The sequence below is a fragment of the Ixodes scapularis genome, unplaced genomic scaffold (genome assembly GCF_016920785.2).
Source record: "Ixodes scapularis isolate PalLabHiFi unplaced genomic scaffold, ASM1692078v2 PGA_scaffold0__279_contigs__length_252992795, whole genome shotgun sequence".
Classification (NCBI taxonomy): domain Eukaryota; kingdom Metazoa; phylum Arthropoda; class Arachnida; order Ixodida; family Ixodidae; genus Ixodes; species Ixodes scapularis.
Genome location: NW_024609835.1, coordinates 98,924,872 through 98,944,838, shown reverse-complemented (window position 1 = coordinate 98,944,838; position 19,967 = coordinate 98,924,872). Strand labels below are relative to the sequence as shown.

The 19,967-nt window shown below is 41.2% G+C and overlaps 1 protein-coding gene across 1 annotated transcript in view; it reads left to right on the top strand.

Moving 5' to 3' along the window:
* Positions 1–19,967, top strand: part of LOC8032556 (E3 ubiquitin-protein ligase CBL-B) — a 63,572-nt gene that overhangs the window by 4,257 nt on the left and 39,348 nt on the right. The window contains exons 2-4 of the mRNA XM_002410233.5: positions 3,663–3,809; positions 11,550–11,681; positions 19,297–19,434. Of these exons, the coding sequence (XP_002410277.2) occupies positions 3,663–3,809; positions 11,550–11,681; positions 19,297–19,434 (417 nt within the window). The remainder of the gene's footprint in view (positions 1–3,662; positions 3,810–11,549; positions 11,682–19,296; positions 19,435–19,967) is intronic.

The following is a 19,967-nucleotide window of genomic DNA, read 5'->3' as shown; positions in this document are numbered from 1 at the left end:
AACAAAAACCAAAAACAGCAGGGGACCCAGGACAGAACCCTGTGGAACACCCGAGTTCACATCACATTCGTCCGAGCTAACCCCATCAATACTTACAAACTGTCGACGATCATTTAGAAAGGCCTCAATCCACCGAACAATCTTATTATCTCCCAAGATGGAAATCAATTTAATTAAAAGCTTTCTATGATTAACTTTGTCGAACGCCTTCTTAAAGTCTAAAAATATGATGTCTGTTTGTCCCTTACGATCCGATACCTCACAAAAATAATGCATGGTTTCTACTAATTGCGTGACCGTTGACAGCCCCTTGCGGAAACCGTGCTGGTACTGGCTGAGAACGTTATCCGATAAAAGAAATTGCCGGATATGTTTAGAAACAATATGCTCAAGAACTTTGCACGATGTAGACGTTAGCGCGATAGGTCTATAATTGCATACTGACATAGCATCTCCACTTTTCAGTATTGGAATTATCTTACTGAGTTTCCAGTCATAGGGTACAGTGCTAGTCATAATCGACTTATTAAAAATTAAGTGCAGATACATTGCCGTCCACTCTGCATCGCTTTAGAAAAGAATTTGGAATTTCGTCCGGCCCCATGGATTTGGAAGTTTTTAAGTCAAGCAACAGAGCCAAAATACCCTCAACTGACAGTTGCAGGTCATCATCAGCCCGTGGAATTTGAGCTGGTGATCTAAAATCTACAGACTGCTTATCGTCTTTTGTGAAGACGCTTGCAAAGAACTCGTTGAATTGAACTGCAATCTCTCGCTTGTCATTTATAATTCCTTGCTCCGTTTTGATCTCGGAAACTGACTTCCTAGCTGGTGCCAAATGCCTCCAAAACTTTTGCGGTGACTCACGGATAAACTTTTGCATTGTCACGTTATAAAACTTGCGTTTAGATTCTTTTAGCACAGATTTCAGCGCCATGCTTAAAGCCGAGATATCATCCGATAACGCCGAACTAGGTGTACGACGACACCGCAATCTGCGCCGCCCTATGCACTTTCATATGTTTGCATGTGGATGTTATTTTTTTTATTCATAATTATGGAGATTTTGGGAAAACAACGAAACTGAACTCCAATAAATGCAGATTGTAAGGGAATAGCAAATTTAACAAAACTAAACTCTAATAAACACTGAATTGCCTATAAAAAATAAACTCTGAAGAGCATGCACCAAGTTTCTCTGCAGATAAGCTCCAACAGTGGAGCCCAACTTGTAAGACAAGAGGCAATTCTTAGAACATGAAAATATCTGCACAATAAACAATAGACTATGCGAAATTCATAGCGTCATCTATACCCCTTTTCACCTCAAGAACCGTAGTAAAAAAAGTCCGGCTCCTCGCAGAGCATTACTACTTTTCTTTTTTATGAGGGGAATTAATACATATGTAGGTGCATTTTAGATTAGATATGTGTTATCTAATCAAGACGTATACGTTTCAAATGCCAAAAGCATCCCACCTTCCTCCGACAACCAAATCTTGTAAGAACTACTTTGCCCGGCGTATGAACAATGCGCAAAACATCCTTTTTTCTTGAGGTGAAAACGAGTATAGTGGGGTGGCCGAAGAATGTGCTCCGTCTCACCAGTTGGCGCCGGCACTGTCAAAGTCCGGGGCGCGAAAGCGTAGTTCTGAAGAATCCTTCATTCCCAGAAGCGCCCACGCCTGTTCCGTTCCCGGCACACAAAAGCCGAATTTTGAGCTCAAGTGTATGTCCACCATGCTGGTTGCAGCGAGAAACCAGCAACCGGGGGGCAACGAGCACGTACATGTGCGAGGGTGTAAAACAATACTAATCCTTAGCTTGCAAATGTGGGTGAGGATCGATGACGGTGAGCAGTAGGCCTCTATTGTTATTAACAAGGCTAAGAAATGGACAAACAGTAGAGGAATCTCAATGCAACAAATATGGCAGCGCACAAAGTGTTGCCAGACATTCAAACAATTTCGCATATGGTCTACTGCACCAGACATACTAAATATTCTTCTTTTTCTATGTTGTGTTTGGGATGTCAGATGTTAGCCTCACATCTTTCGTGTTGGCACTACAATATGCTATAAAGCTTCTTTGATCATGCATAATTTTTTTAGAACGCAGCTCTTAGGCGCCCGTTTCCGGCTTCAGCGGCGTCACCGTCGCCGTCGGCGTAACCACGCGGTGCATTATGGGTAAATTTTTCCGAAGGGACCCGAGGACTCCCAAAGGAACTCGAGGTCGTCCCGAAGGAACAAGGTCCTTCGGGAGGACCTCGGATTCCATCGGGAGGACCTCGGGTTCCTTCGGGAGTTGCATGCAACAGGTTGCATGCAACTTCCGAAGGAACCCGAGGTCCTCCCGAAGGATCCCAAGGCGCATCCGCATCGTCATCGTCATCATCACTGATGACGTCATCAGTGACATCACTGATGACGTCATTGGCATCCGCATCGTCATCGTCAAGGTCACGTGACCCCTGAGGTCCCTGACCCCCTAAGGTTACGTGACCCCTGAGGTCACGTGGCCCCCTGAGGTCATGTGGCCGCCTGAGGTCACGTGACCCCCTCCTCCGAGGTCATGTGACCCCCTTGACGTCACCCGACCTCCCATGAGGTCACGTGACCTTAAGGAGTAACCTGTCCCTCGGTACGCTTCCATCCCCCTCCTCAAGAGCTGCGCTCCAACCGGCGTTACAGGGAATTGTAAACGGCTTTCATTTTTTTTTTCTTCTACTTTTCGCTGTTAGGGTAGAATTTTATGATAACATGTACAGGGTGTGACATGATTAGCACGAACAAATGATTTCCCTTTTTTCGGTGTCTTTTTTTTTTTTTTTTTACAAATAAAGACTTATTAACAAAATTGATGGTGGTATGTGCTAATCTAAATAAGTAACTTGGACTAAAATTTGAGGTTTGTTAATAGCACATCTGAAAAAAAAATGTGAAAAAGCAACCAAGTTCTGTTTGCATTAAGAGTGTCATGCTTTGTACTTTTATTTGGAAAGGACATGGTACAGGGTCCACAGGGCAGTTGTGTAACAAGACAGAGGAAGACTGGCCTGTTGATGTTATTAACCGCTTATCGGAAGACCAGCACCCAAAAACTCTCGTCGATGGTCTATACCTTGCCATCAACATAAGAAAAAAAAATAAGGTTTTGGGGGGAAATTTTTTATTTTGTATAGCTTTCAGTGTCATAAAAGGTAACTGTAATGCTACTAAATTTCATAAATTGTTTATGAATGGATGTCTCGCTTTTTCTTTTCTATTTCTCCGACATAGCATATCTACCCCTTGCTTTTGTTGCTCAGTCTGCTGGTTGCAGTACACTGCACCATTAAAGGGAAATTACAGTATTATTCAGTGTTGTGTGCATCTCTGTGCATCACACATTGTCTGAGAATAATGACAAAACGGGTTTCTGATCTGAACTCCTTCCCTGATTCAACAAATTTTTCAGCGGAGAAAACATCAACAGTTTGGTTATTTGGGCCAGTTGATATATCTTGAGGTCTTGAAAAGAGACTGTGACAAGTTACATGGCACTTTGTGTTACGTAGCATGGCTATATGTCTATAATTTTCAGTGATTTTCAAAATTTCAAGAGAATGTTTTGGGGGATTTAAGTTGCATGTCTGATGTGTAACCTTAATTTCTGCCCAGGACGGTCGTAGCGTGGCGAGTGTTTCGGCAAACGCTTCACGACGTCCACCCCATCAGCTCAGGACTGGAGGCCATGGCACTCAAGTCCACCATAGACCTCACATGCAATGACTTTATTTCAAATTTCGAGTTTGATGTGTTCACAAGGTGAGAATTCCCTTTGAAACAAGTTGCTCTGGCCGCATTGATCTTTGTTGACTGTATTGCCTCGATGCTCTTTACTGTTCAGTTTAGTAGTGTGAGGTTATCTCATGACTAACCTTGCCCTCATGAATAACCTTTCACACTTCCTTCTTAGATTTGAATGACATGAGTCTGTGACAATCATTATAATCCCTGGAGAAGGGGAACAAGGGGTACAAAGGACAAGCACAGATCTCCAAGCACAGCTAGTTTTAGTCGCGCACCAGTCAACTAACTGTGTTTGGAGATTTGTGCTGTCCTTTGTCCCCCTTGTTCCCCTTCTCCAGGGATTATTGTTATTCTTGTCCAGCTCGCTTGCACCTTTGCATTCATTGCATTATCATGAGTCTGTACTTAAAAGCTAGCATACTACAAAGGTCGTTCAAGGTTGACTGAGACCTCTATCCGTAAGAAATTGTTTAAGGATGGCTAGCTGGGCTAGTTGGTTTTGCATCATGGTGTAATACGCCAAAACAACAGGGACAAAAAACGAAGGGAGAACTAGACAGGACGCGGCGTAACTTTCAACTGAATTGTTTATTTGGATGACAGAATTTAAAAAAAAAATCTATAAATAAAAGCAGATACAGTTGGCAGAACACCAAAGATATGGTCTAAAAACACACCCCCCTCAAATGCCAGCGTCATTGGTTCTTCAAATAGTAGAATTCTTTATCAGTCAAGGACAAAGACGGTGCGCTTATACAAGTATTGTCGTGGTGGCACCTAATCAGGAAGTCTTCGTGAATTTCTCTTGCTGTTTTTGTTTTGTAATGGCCCATGACACAGGTCTCACCAAAGATGGGGCTGCACTTGTTAGAGTTGGGCCCGCAATCGCAACGGTCACAGTGGACCGCTAAGTGGCCAGATGGGGACTGCCTGATCGCCAACGCATGCTCTCTGACCCTATCATTAATGCACCTCCCCGTCTGGCCAACGTACACGTTACCACCTGACAGGGGGATTTTGTATGTGACACTAGTGGCGCACTCGCGGAACTTAGTGACATGTTTTTTGCACGACTCTTGTGGCACATCCGATTCCTCTCCTAATCTGCTTATCCTTTTACACAGTGAAGATAGTTTATTCGGTGCTGAAAAAACGACTGGTATGTCAAAGCGATAGGCCACCTTCTTCAGATATTTAGGAGACACCAGCTGAACAACCCAAGCACACAAATGTAAGAAGGATGAGAGAGACGCATTCAACCGCTGGACTACCAACTGAAATTTAATGAAACACTTCATCTTCATCGACAGGCTAGGATCAATCATACCTAGCTTGCTTCACTTCTTCCTCTTTTTCTCATTTTTAAACTAAGGCATCCTTCTTACATTTGTGTGCTTGGGTTGTTCAGCTGGTGTCTCCTAAATATGTGTAACCAACGTGCTCAACCTTTTCCGGTGGTCACCTTCTTCAGATTGTAGGACATCTTGTGAATGTAAGGCAAGACAAGAGGCCTACCTACCCTCTTGGGTAGGTAGGCCTCTTGTTGCCATTCAGCTCGGCACACTCCAAGTTAGTGAGGAGGGGCATTGCTTCATCTTGCCTAAGGGCCGCGCTAAAGAAATTGTGCCCCCACCGGATGAAAAACAGTTTTCATTCTCAACTCAGTGGACTTGAAGAGGCAGGGTACCCCGGTCATGTTCTTCGAGATGTTTCAGAGACCTTAGCAAAAATGATGAAAAAAGACAACAGCGCAGTGTGCGAAAGGGCTCCCAAAAAGGTAGGTAGGCCTGTTGTCTTGCCTTACATTCACAAGATGTCCCACAATCTGAAGAGGGTGGCCTATCGCTTTGACATACCAGTCGTTTTTTTCAGCACCGAATAAACTATCTTCACTGTGTAAAAGGATAAGCAGATTAGGAGAGGAATCGGATGTGCCACAAGAGTCGTGCAAAAAACAACATGTCACTAAGTTCCGCGAGTGCGCCACTAGTGTCACGTACAAAATCCCCCTGTCATGTGGTAACGTGTACGTTGGCCAGACGGGGAGGTGCATTAATGATAGCGTCAGAGAGCATGCGTTGGCGATCAGGCAGTCCCCATCTGGCCACTTAGCGGTCCACTGTGACCGCTGCGATCGCGGGCCCAACTCTGAAAAGTGCAGCCCCATCTTTGGTGAGACCTGTGTCATGGGCCATTACAAAACAAAAACAGCAAGAGAAATTCACGAAGCCTTCCTGATTAGGTCCCACCACGACAATACTTCTATAAGCGTTCCCTCTTTGTCCTTGACTGATAAAGAATTCTACTATTTGAAGAACCAATGACGCTGGCATTTGAGGGGGGTGTGTTTTTAGACCATATCTTTGGTGTTCTGCCAACTGTATCTGCTTTTATTTATAGATTTTTTTTTTTAAATTCTGTCATCCAAATAAACAATTCAGTTGAAAGTTACGCCGAGTCCTGTCTAGTTCTCCCTTCGTTTTTTGTCCCTGTTGTTTTGGCGTATTACACCATGAAGAAATTGTTGAACAAGTGTAGCATCACGAAACTTGTGGTAGATGTTAATTGAATCTTCATGAATATCCCGCATTCTGAATGACGTATGTGACCTATGTGAAGCAGCTCCAGCTATCACAACAGCAAAAAATGTGTCTGTAGCTGCGCAGCCACAGATTTATATTCTTATTTCTGATGAAGGAGAATGTTAAATAAGCTGGAAATTTGGAAAGATTGAGAGCACAGTATGGGGAATAGACACAGTGACACGAACGAGTGTATATGAATGGCATCAACACTTTTGCAAAGGACAATAGCGGTGACAAATGAATCGCATGGGTATGGTCGTCCAACTGCAGTCACGCATCACGTGACCCAGTTGTTTTTACGTCAAAGGAACCAGGGAGCTGCAAAAACGATGGCAGCAGTACTTAGACGTGTATAGGGAATTTTTTGAAAACCTGACATAGTTTCATGCTTATCGGATTTTTCGTTTTCATGTAGAAATAGAAGTCCAAAAGTCCCCGTCGTCCTTGATTGACCTTTGTATTATTGTAACTAAAGCTACGGGATTTTTTTTTTTTAAATACAACTTATAAATTTAAAAAGTGCTTGCCAGTAAAATTTCTTAAATTCTGAATATACACAATGACATCAGATCAGAAGATACTTGACATTAGTCCCTGGATCAGCGGTCCTGAAGTGAGCACACTGCTGTCTCTTTTCTAACCTCGGATGATTAACACAGAAGTGTATACTGTCGCTGTCAGTTCAGGAGAATAGTTGAATGTTTCTGGGTCGCGACAAAAAAAAATCAAAGTTTGTGATTACGCTAGCAATTGTTCCAGTTTTGAGGTTAGATTATACCATTCAGGCTTTTCATAAGGAGGAGTTTTTTTTGATAGAGGTGGGCTTGGCATTTTGCTGCCGGAGTTTTTCGGATTTATCCAAAAACACATGGAGCCCTAGATATAAGTCTTGGGTGTAATGTTCTTGGTTCTATTCCTGGGCAACCAATTAAATTAACCAATTTTAAGCCTGTCACTCAATCCTTGGTTGAGCTATGCTGGCTTTACTACGATGCTACTGGCAGCCTCAATAATAGTAGTATTTTTGGAAGCTACCTACTTTGCCATGATTTATTTGCTGTCTTATATGCTCATAGCAACCCCTGAAATATTCGAGGGGTGTTACAGAGGGATAAAATAAACCATTCATGTTAACTGTAATGCCACCTGCAGTCTGAGAACAGGGCAAGCCAGATATTATGTTTCAAGCCCTGGCAGGCTACTGTTCTTACTGGAAAAAATTGCTGAGCACACCTCGCTTAAGTAATCTTGCATATACAGGTTATATGATGTATGATAGCCCAGTTGCTGCGATAAATGCAGCCCTTTAAAGGGGTGATGCAACAGTTTTCAAACTTTGGCCAATTAACTGCGGAAATTAATCTGCGTCACCTATGGAACGAAAAACTGAAAACCACAATTTCTTGCGAGCGCTAGTTCTTATTTTTTAAAAAAATGAAACAAATCGAAGGCCTCTCAACTCTCCACGCCGACTTCGAGTAACGTCTCTGGGGGTTCACGTGGTTTCCCCTTGGGTCCTCTCTTCAGAGACCCAGCCGCTTCCTCCACGATTGTCGACTTTAAAGGATTAGCCTCGTCGAAGGTAGCGGCGAGAGATCGACACAAAAGATGATTCGCCACGGGGCTGACAGCGAGTGTAGCAGCGGAGGGGGACAGGTTTTGTGAACTTCTGCATATCTCCCAGAGACGCTGTCATTTTGGGTCCCGTAACTGCCACAGGCGGCTGGAGATTGGCAAATAATTTGTTTTTTGCTTTGCAATTATGCAGCAGAATAGCAGTTTTTTGGGGAAAGGTTACACATTTTTTGTCACTTGGGCTTGCATGAACAATATAAACAATGCAAACAGTCAATTCTTTCAACATTAAGATCGTTGCACTACCCCTTTAAATATTATTGCAAAAGCTGTCGCAGATAGCAAAAATAACGGTAAGCAAATTTTTATTGCATTCCTATTTTGCTTTAATATTCCATGGCTAGAGGAAGCTTGTGGCCAACCCCTATACTATGAAACACAAACAGGAGCGAAGCTTGTAGGAATGACGTAGAACTTCCAATAAGCCCTAGAGCTGCTGCCAACACTGTACCGAGAGACTTGACTATCTGGTTGTATTTTGCTTGCACAGTTGAATTAATCAGAAAGACTATATATATTGCTCTAAATTGCTTAGAACACTATTTTATTGGCAACAACAGTTCCCTTGCACCTTACAGCTACATAGAGTTGTTCTTCAAAAGTAGAGTCTTCCCTCAAAAGGAGTCGTCTTCGAAATGGGGAGAAAGAAAAGCTGTTAGTTTTTGCGTCAACATTCATCTTGTAATTCGCACCTTGTTGTTAACTGAAAACGCAAACACTGGTCCCTTTGGATTAGCGCGAGAGGTAAAGATGATAATCACAGAGTTCGTCATGCAATAAGCTTTGCTGACCTTGTGCCTCCAACCGAGACTGTACCTGCGATTCCGGCAAAACGGACAGCACCTAGCGGGAAAACACTGAACTGGATGGACCAAACAGGCCCTTCGGGATTTCTGCTCATCTCTTGCGGCTTCTTTGATTACCTGTTGTCGGCGGTTGGCCCAATGGAGCAGTTGCCCCGTGACTTCGTCGTTACTGTCGTATCGGCGTGTTGCCCAGGTCCCTCTGAATGCAACCTATGCATCCGCATGAACCAGGCATTATGCGCTATGCAACCTATGCAACGGTCATTAGCATTATATAAGAAAAGTAGGCAGTCCTTCTATCGCTTTGCCAAACAAGTGTTAAGCCTCTACAAGTTTGCATATGCCAACACGTTGCCGCAGGTTTGAAATATATTGAATAAAAAATGGGGCAAGCCATTTTGAGTTCGATGCTTGCCTGCTGAAACCTGTGCGTTGTGCGGGCACATGGCACAGCATGAGCTGTTTTAAACTGCCGTATTTGCCCGATTGTGGCAACCCTTATAGTAGGTTGCCGGAGTTACGAATACCCGTGCACCGTCCCCAGCCATCCTTCTCTCACCAAAGGACTCAAGCTTGGCCCCCCTCAGTGCGCAAAGCTTTTCTGGGTCCTTTGAGCCAAGGTTGTTTAGAAGGAAAGGCTGACAGAGGTGACCTCCGACATTTTCGTGGGGATCTCATGCATGCATGCAATCATATTTGTCTGTTTGCGCAGGGGTCCCAATATATCTGCAGATATAACCACTGCAATTATTGACAGCTGCCGCAGTGGGGGGGGCAGCACAGCACGCAAGCAGCAGACCAAAGCAGCTATCTCTTTTAAGTTTGTCTCTCTGATTTTGTACTTGTCCCTTTAACCAACAATTGCTGTCCTCCATCAATTGTTATAAAAGCACTCACCTGCCAGGGCTTGAAACGCTGGCTCGCCTTGCGCTCAGACTGCAGGTGGCATTACTGTTAACGTGAATGGTTTATTTTAGCCCTCGGTAACGTCCCTCATATATTCCAAGAGTTGCTACGAGCGTATAAACAACTAAATCAGTCATGGTAAAATGGCTTTAAGAAAAATCTTATTATTGAAACCGCCAGTAGCTGTGTGGTGAAGCCAGCATAGTTGAACCGAGGGTTGAGTGACAGGCCTAAAATGGGCTTATTTATTTGGTTGTCCCTGAAATACAACAAATATATTGCACCCAAGAGTTATATCCAGTAATTCTAAACCTTAAGTGCCATAAAAAAAAAAAAAAAAGGTTTGAAGAAAATAAAAAAAAATGCTTGTTTGAGAAAATCTATCTTGCATACCTTAACAATGAGGAATTGTAACAAATTTGGAGCTAGATGTCATTTATTTTGTAAACAATACCAAGATAAAAGTTACACCACCAGATACATACCTGCCAAGTCTCCCGTATTACCCTGGAGGCTCCCGAATTTTGAACGATTTGTATGATTGTACGATTGACTGAAAATTCTCCCAGAAAACGCAGATTGCCCCCCTCCCCACACTTAAGCAAGGAGTCTTTGCCGTTGCAACGAACAGCTGCATTGATAGCAAGGCCCAGCTGTATCTCGCTTACATGAGCAGTGCAATATAAATGTAATGAAGTTGTCTTCATGTACATTTTTTATCAATACTTACTTCTCCAAACAGCAAACCCCTCCCACTTTCCCTCTCCCACTAAGAAATTCTCCCAGATTAGATTTCTCTGAGCTTGGCAGGTATACAGATAGCTTATGTTTATAGCTATGCACTGAACTTGTTTCATGTAATTATCTTTAATGATTCACTTACTCGAGCAATTCAAATTGAAGGCAAAATTGCTCCAGGTAACAAGTTTGCTATTTTATAAGAAAATAACTGTTTAACCTAAAAGGAACCTTTTAATTGATAAAAATGGTTCATAACATTTCCTGCAGTGTTAAAATATATTAGCCACTTTAGTAAAGCCAATAGTCTTAAAACAATGACCAAAATTGAGAAAAACTCAAATTGAGATTTTTTTCTACACGTTTCACCTTCTGGCACTTTGGACTTCTTTCCTGTGAAGCTTTCTAATTTCAATTTTCTCAAAGGACAGTTTTGTTCATTGGAGATATAAATCTGCCACATACAATTAAAAAAAAAAAATCTGAAGTCATCTTTTTTTTTTCTTAACAAGTTTGGTTGAATTCAAATGGAACCATCCAGTAGTTTTTGATTCCATATTCTACTTTTGGTGTTCTGCTGGAAGGTAAGCAAAACTGGCACACATCAGTTAATCAACAGAAAGTCGGGGTGCAAGCGAGCTGGTGGTGGTCGAGCATAATGTACTAAAACCCAGAAACTAGGGGGAACGAATGACGAGATGACAGAAGTCTTGACGCTTTTGTGCTGTGTCGTCCCTCGTTCTCCCTAGTCTTAGGGTTTTAGTCTATTATGTTTAGTCAGTCGGTTTTATTCTTAGTCAGTGATGTTTGCTTTCTCACAAACTGTAGCTTTTTATGACCATAAGTACTTGCATTACACACAACACCAGCACCGTACCAGTTTAGGCACGAAAATCTGCCAGGTATTCTGCTTGAATCCAAAATATTTTCTGATCCTGCTGTCTCCATTAAACTTACCCAAATCTTTTTACCCAATAATTGTTGTGTAAAACAAAATTCTGTGTATAGGCAAAATTAAAATCGAGGGAAACTTTTTTTTTTAATGACTGGCGGGTGTTATAATGTGTTGTATTTTTGTTTCAAAGGTTATTTCAGCCCTGGTCAACACTTCTCAGAAATTGGCAGATTTTGGCAGTTACTCATCCAGGCTATGTTGCTTTCCTCACCTATGATGAGGTCAAAGCCAGGCTCTACAAATACATCAACAAGCCAGGAAGGTAAGCACCGAATCTTGCAGTATTCCCTTGGGTGTCCCAGGGCATTGATCGAAATGAAGGCTGCCTTGGAACTTACAACGTGGCACACTCACCACAATGCAGGCTACCTTTGTGCATGCATTCACAGGGTGCCATTTGCATTGAAGAGCACTTCAGCAGATGCATGCTCATGTTCATGTCAGGTACTCTGTTTCCTGATCTACCGAGGTGGGCTTAGTACTCCCTGTCGGGGCAAAGGATGATGAGGGTTCTAGCAAGTTCATCTTGGAGGCTAACAGTGAGTTTGTAAATTTTAATGAAATAAGTTGACTCTTGAATATCGGACTACGATTTTTCCTCTTGAATGAGGGTAATAGATTATGTCCTGGACATCTCTGCTACAAAGGTATGTTACACAAACCATAAAGGGCCAGATAATATTTTGTTCTCCAGCCAACATGCACGATTCCCAGTTTAACAACTGGCTTCTTTGTTTGTTGTCATTCCTTCACAGCGTGAACACAGAACAAGCAGGTCGTGAAATTTGATCTGTAGTTTTTGAACGGTAATTTTTTTGACCCTTGACTTTTCTGTATGTTAACAATTGTTTGTGTTTGGGCTATTCATTCAATATTGTGATTTTTCCTTCACGTTCTTAAAGGGACACTGCAGTCAGAAATATCTGTGTTGGGATGCATAATTTAAATCATGCCATAATAATTTGTATAAAGGAAAATGTTTTTGTGAAATTACCCTCATTAACTGGGTATTGTGCTGACTACTTTTTTTATTTTTTTATTTTGTCAGTGAGTGGTTGCAGTGGTGAGAGCGATTGTTCACCACAAAAAGCATGGAATGATAGGGAGAGTGCATGTGATGAAGGGTCAATCAGTGTCCTGGCATCATCTGGTATCTTCTAACATTTCTGAAAGAAGTTTAAGAACATATATTTTCTGATATTTCTTGCTATTCTTCTTTCTTAAAGGGAAGATAAAAAAAAAACTTGAATTTGAAAGAAAAAAGAAACTGCCAATTTTAATGTAGTAGGCACCTTAAAAATTGTGTCTCTTAAGCTTATTTTTATCTTATTAGAAAAAAACATTGTAATCGCCAAATAAAATTTTGATGTAGCCCCACCCGTTGCAGCACGCCGAGCAGTGTGAGAGTTGAGAGGAAAACTAGCAAAATTGACGTTATCGGCGGGGTCACATGACCCTTGTTTGCCACTTAGCTGGCTTGGGAATGTCGACGATGACATCACAACGCTTTGGACAGATAACGGGCAGCAGAGGGGCCTGCCGCACGCCTTGCGACAATCGCTGCACATATATTTTTAAATAAATGGGATTTATGTTTACTTATGCCAAGTAATTCACGGGATAAAAAGCTATAGAAGCCCGCTCCAAACTCAGATTTTTTTAAAGGTGCTTCAGCTTCCCTTTAACATATTCAGGTCAAATGTGGTGGAGAGCCTTGTCAAGTTGTCTAAAGATAAAAATTTGTCTCTAACTTCACACTTCACATCTGCCCTTGCTCACTACAAAGTGAAACTCAACACAGATGAGTTTCAATTTGTATTTAGTTGCTGTAGACTTTCATGTTGAATATATTACCCTGTTATGAGGAGACACTCATTAGGTTATCACGTCGCAAGATGTCCATAAGTCAGCATTCCTTTAATTCTATTTTTCCCTGTATTGAGAAGTTCTTTCACTCCTGTGTGCTGAACAGGTGCTGGGATCTGTAAGACCTTTCAAATGTTGATGAAACTTTTAATTTAGGTTGTTGTTACCTAATCGACTTTCAAATCATCACACCATATTTGTTTCGCGTTTGTGCTTTGACGATTCATCTGACGGAAAAAGCAACAGGGAGGGCTCCACTTCTGTTTTGCAACATCATGAGGTCGACCCTTTTCAGGGCGTTTATCTTATCAGTCAGTGAAACAAGGAACTTCCACAGCTTCCTTTGTTTTGAGGTCAGACACTCCATTGTGAAAAATAACTTGAAGTTTAAAAAAAAGAAAGGTGATGCAATATGACGACAAAAAAGTAGTATAACTGCTGTCCCATACTTCTTTCCTCATTAGCTGTCTCTCGGTGAGATCTGTAGAATAATGGCATCAGGTTTAACTTTCACCAATCTGCTTCTCTCTTATCCTTATGCTCAAAAGTAGTGAGACTAAATAGCTGAGAGGGACAAGATTATTTTTTGCAGTGAAGAGGCACCTGCTAGTGCCATAATGCATAGGTGTTATGGCCACCGTGCATTTTTATGTTAGCTTATAATCCTCCACTGTGTGTTTGATACAATTTAAAATAACTTACTAGCTGATTGAGACACCTGATGCTAGGTAAGCGTAATAGGTATAACTTGGAAGAACAAAGTAAAAGAGAAAGTGCTTGTGTGTTATTTCTGTGCTCCTTACTTTACTTTTTCCTTCCATACTTCAACTCATGATTGCACATTTTGTCTGGGTACTAAATGCCCAAACTTTAGTTGTGGTATTGGCCCAAGCGTGCCTGTCTCTACGAAATATCAAGTGTATATTAAAAAAGAAAGAATAGATAGAAAATGGGTCTTGACTGTTCATTGTATTTTCTCTTTAGCTCCATTAGAGTAAAATACAGTTTTTCACCGTCTATACATTTAAAAAAAAAATTTTTTAAGCTTATCAGATTTGTTCGAAAAGGCCGTGAAAGCTGCACTAAAGCGCCGTTCACATATATCCGACCGAGTAGGGCCGAGAGAGACCAGACTGGTTTTTAAGCTTCTTGCGACATCTTAGGACTGGATGCGCTGCTGCGGAGCTGGTCCTAAGACATTGCAAGAGGCTTAAAAACCGGTCTGGTCTCTCTCGGTCTCACTCAGTCGCAAGAGTGTGAATAGGCCTTAATGCAATTTGTGAAGGCAAGTTATACGGCCACGGGGACACAGTATAGGGGGCTAATCGTAACGATCAGTCTGCTAATTAGCTAAACTGCACTGATAATCCTTAAATTTTTGAAAATGAACATGGTTCTAATTAGAAACTTGTTGAACATCTCCATGAACATCTCCAGAAACCGCTAAATCAGTCAATATTAGGAAGACTTGGGGCACGTGGGAAGCACGGTAGAGTGCTAAAGTTACCAGTTGTGAAGCAGAAGCAAGGTTACCGGTGTGATAACGTGTCTGTGTGCTTTTTCCGTCTCATATCATAGCCCCAGCCTTGTGCCTGATGCACAGGTGGTAACTTTAACGCACTACTGCGCTTCCCACGTGCTTAAAGTATTTCTAAAAATTACTGATTTAGTAGTGGTTTTCAATGACACTGATAAAGTTTCTATTTGGAACCATATGTCTATTCTCACTAATTAAAAAATTGGTTAACACCTTTTAGTTAATTATTTTATTTATCTTGGTGATTGGCCCCTTATATTATGTCCCTGGCTGTATAACTCACCTGCGCAAACCGCATTAGTGTAGCTTTCACAACCTTTTTAAACGAATCGAACGTGTTCAAAACTTGGGAATCCTGTAAATCATACATTAAGCGCCGAATTTGACCGGACAAGCACCCATATCTAGATTAATTCAATTTTAAGTGAAAATGGAGTGGGCAGTTCCCCAATATTTTAAGACATGTGCAAAATAAAATTTGTTAAATAACTTTGAATGAACAAATGTTTCAGAAATATATAGCAAAATCAAAATCGATATTCTCAAAAACCCAGATTTTTATTAGTAGCAAGGTATAATAGTGATTTGTTAGAAAACGTGAATGTAATATATAGTTTTCTGTTTATATGAGCACAATCAAAGCATGAACCTTGTCAGATGTGAATTGCAAAAAAAGCAAGCTTTGTTGCGGAGTAAAATACTTCTTACTCTGCATTATGCAGAATTTTACATATTTTTAGGGTTGTGTTTATTAAAGTATTAATATTAGGTAATTACTATACCATGCCACAATATTGACTAGAGTAGCATCTATGCAAGAGCGCAGTCACAATGAATGGACTGACAAGATTCAAGCGTTAATTGTAGTAATACAAACAAAAGACTATATTTTCTGTTTACCATAGAATACCGCACATCCACCCATTCCACATTAAGCGCCCATACCCAAATTTGTAAGATCCGAGAAAATATGCACAGTACATTGATATGTAAAATTGATGACCGGACAAGCACCCATCCCCCATTTTTTCGCGATTATCTCTAAACTTTGAGTGGGCGCTTGCCCGGTATTTTACAGCATATGTGCTGATAACGCACAATTACACCTTGGTCCCAACAAAACTTGAAGCAAATAGGAAATGGTGCTTTAAAAGAAGATCGTTCCCGAATTTGATGGATTTTTTAAGAGATTTTTAATTCAATATCATTAGTACCCCCATGACAGGGAAAAGCTGACGGCATCCGTCGGTGGACAAAAGAGTGGAAAGCTAAGCGTGCCACGTAGAGTGGAGTAGTGAAGGACAAAGGCGAGAGGGAGGCAACGTCATGGGGCGGGAGCCAATGCGCGCGCGGATGCTCTGGCGAGTCAAGTTGCAGGTGGGCGGAGCGCTTATACCTGGGTTTGTGTTACAAAATGGAGTGTGAACCAAGCACTAGTGCTGGTCCAAGTAGGCGGCAAAAAAATTAAAGGAAGATCCATTGGTGGATCCTTAGGGAATGCGTTAACATGACTCTTAAGAAATGTCACACTCATCCCCCTTTGGGAAATGCTAACGCTGACTCCGTAACGAAGCCAAAAAAAGGCAGCAAAAATAGAGGAAGCAAAAGAGAAAGCCAAAACAGAGAAGCAAAGGGGTCAGGGTTAGCGTTTCCTAAGGGTCATGCTAACGCGTTCTCCAAGGATCCAGCAATGGATCTTTATTTAATTTTATTTTCAAAATATATCATTGCATTTGTATTCAATAAAAAGAGCTAAGTTTGAGATTTCCGGTGATGTCAGCATCATTAAAATATCTTGAAAAACCATCAAAGGGGCACGTTTTCAGCAACTTGTCGGGAATCACATGTTTGACCTCTCTCTATTTTGTTACTTCTCAAAATACTGCACCGGGACTTTTCTGTGACACTTCCAAAATAGATTTATGAAGCTTAGTGAATTAAAAAAGGATGTATTTTTTAAAAGTAATCTTTGAAAGAAAAAAAAAGCTGTACCATGTCGTGTCCCTTTGATGATTTTTGGCATAGTTTGGCAATATGCTTAAAATATTTTTATGACCTTGACATCACTGGAAACCTAAACCTTGCTAGCTCTTTTTATTGAATACAAATTCAAGATGCTATGTTTAATATAAAATATTTTACATGCCTTTGAATGAACTAATGTTTAGAAAATTCAGCAAATTTGGAACTGATTCTTTCAGAAACTCTATTTTTTATCTGCTTTGAGTTTTATTGGTAGCAACATATAAGTGTGGTTTATCAGCAAATATAAACAAAATATTGTAGTATTTGGTTTGTATGACCACAAGGAAAGCTTGAATCTTGTCAGTTTGTTGTGACTGTGTCCTGGCATAGGTGCTATGCTGGCCAACATCATGGTGTGGCATACATGATTACCTAATATTAATACTTTAACTAACACATAACTTTAAAATGAGCAAATTTGTAATGTGGAATAAAGGTATTTTACTCTGTAACAAAGCCTGCCATTTACAATGCACATCTGATAATGCTCAAGCTTCAATTGCACTCATCTAAACAAAATACTATATAATATAATTATGCGGATTGCAAGTTCGTCCGCTTCTTGCACAGGGGTTGTGATGATGTCAGCTGATTGAAAAAAATGTTAGACCTGAAGCATCTAGCATTGAGGTCGACCCACTATACTTCCGATCAAAGCCAATCAGACCTATTCAGAGCTTGGTGTCGTTCTGATGTCATCACAACCCCTGCAAAAGGAGCAAACGACTTTCTCTCCAAATATTTTCTATTAAACAACTATTTTACCTTGCTACTAATAAAAAGAAACAAATATTTTGAGAAAATTGATTTTGAATTTGTTCGATTTTCGAAATGTTTGTTCATTCAAATGTATACAACAAATTTTGCTTTGCACATATAGTACTGAATTTTTATTAATTGGAAAGAGCTAGATTTCAGCTTTCTGGTGGCTAAAATATCTTAAAGAGGTTGTATGTGGAAACTTGCCAAACTTTGCTGAAATCATTAAAAGAACACAGTTTGACTTTTTTTTATTATTATTCCAAATAAAGGATTAATTTTAGGTCCCTAAGCCCAAATAAATCTAGTTTGAGAGTGTCACAAAAGAGTGTTCATGCTTCTTTTGAGAAATGAGAAAATAGCGAGCTGTCAGACTTGCAATCTTGACCGGTAGGAGAAACGTCAGTCTTCACCGCAGCCACTTCAATGGTCATTAACTCAAAAAGAAAGAAATTTGTTAAGCTTGCCGTTTGTGCTGTCTTTCATTTCAAGAATTTTCCCACAACATAGGTTAGTTTTGTAGTCAAAATTAAAAATTTCATTCCAAAACCATACGTGGATTGAGATGAAAACACCCATACATAATGAGAAAATAACAAATGCACCTGCGCACCGTGTCGTCCTGCTGGCACACCAACTGTTCTCCTGTATTTGATTTTCCACTAGCCTCTTATAATGGAGATTTATTCTTTCTTTGCGTTGGGGGAAAGAGTGAGAGTGAAAGGAGAACACAGAAACAGCATGTGGTTGCAAATGGAATGCGAGGGAATGTTCTGTAACGGGAGGGAGCCTTTTTTTCAAGTCAGGTGTTGAACTGATGACAGCTGTTTACAAAGTCTTCCTTCCTTCTCTTTTTTTTTTTTTTTGTGTTTTTTTTCCGGCTCTATTCCTTTCTGCTTTATATTATTTTTATGTTCGGTAGGCACAATTTCGAGGGGTGGGTCCGCAGGGGCATGATAGGGGAGGGGGAGGGGAAGGGAAGAAAAGAAGGATGAATGGAAGGAAGGGAAGGGGAGGCTCGGCTCATGGGACATCAACTCTTTCCCTTGAAATGTTGGTGCTACGCTAAGCTCGATGCCATTCTTCACACCCAGTTCACTTGTCCTCTGCTTTTCGAAAAAAAGTTCCTCGCTACACCGCTATGGGCCCGATCTGCCTGGCCCTTCCTTGGCTATGCGCCTGTACCATAGATATCTGTGACTGGCATAAGAGAAGCATTTTCCAGCACCATATTATTCTATGAACTTTGGACTGGGTTTGCCTTGCCCATGGTAAAGCAAAAAAATTTATTATTTTTTTATGCAGGAAATATTCCCAAAAAGAGTGAATGCAGCTGCATTATTCTTACATTTATTTGGCTCGAGTTCAGCGTGGCATTGAGGCGCTTTCTACTTGTGCGCAGACGGTGATTCACTGTTCCAGTTTTGTTCTTTCTTGCTGCGCAGTGTGACAAGTTTAGACTAAAGGAACACCTTTTGCTTGAGAACGTTTATTATTTGGCCACACATCATCCAAAACAGGACCCTCATTTTTCCCACCGAGGGAAAAAATAGAGACAGGTTGGCGGTACCTTTGTGCGCTTTGCCACCTTGCAATCGATTGAACCCTTCTGTTTTTCTATCTGAATGGTTTCTATTGCATACAAGAAACCTTGACTTTGTTTTGTTCTGCCTCCTCTCTCGGCGTGCAGTTACGTGTTCCGACTAAGCTGTACTCGGCTGGGCCAGTGGGCTATTGGTTACGTGACGGCTGAGGGAAACATCCTGCAGACCATTCCACAGAACAAGTCCCTGTGCCAGGCACTTCTCGACGGCTACAGGGAAGGATTGTGAGTGCACCGTCCTCCTTTGACAGCTCCCCTTCAAGGCCAGTTCACATGATGCACTGCTGACTTAAACGTTACTTAGTACTGATGCAGTACTGTATCCCTAATATACTGCATAGTTAGTGCTGTGTCTGTGCTATTTTCTGTGCTTACTGGTATTGCTGACGCAGCGCTGTGGTATATGTGTGAACGGGCCTTTAGGATCTCTTTGCCGAGGTCTTTGAGTAGCCGTAGGTGGGGAGATTACATTTTAAGTTGCCACTTGATGAGCCAGTGCTGCTGAAACGAGCGGAGGTTTATGCTTGCTTGCGGTAGACATGTGTGGAATGTCAAATTTTTTTATATTTGTTTCAAACACTGTTTGGAAATTGTTTCAACCCGGATGGCTGTTGTTCGGACTTTGCAAATTGTTAAATAACCACGTTGATGTGCATGTTTATCACGTTCATGGAGATCAATGCAGTAAAGTTTTGACTTTTGCCCATATGATATTTAAGGGTACAGCACCATTTTATATGCAGAAGTGGCGAGTAATT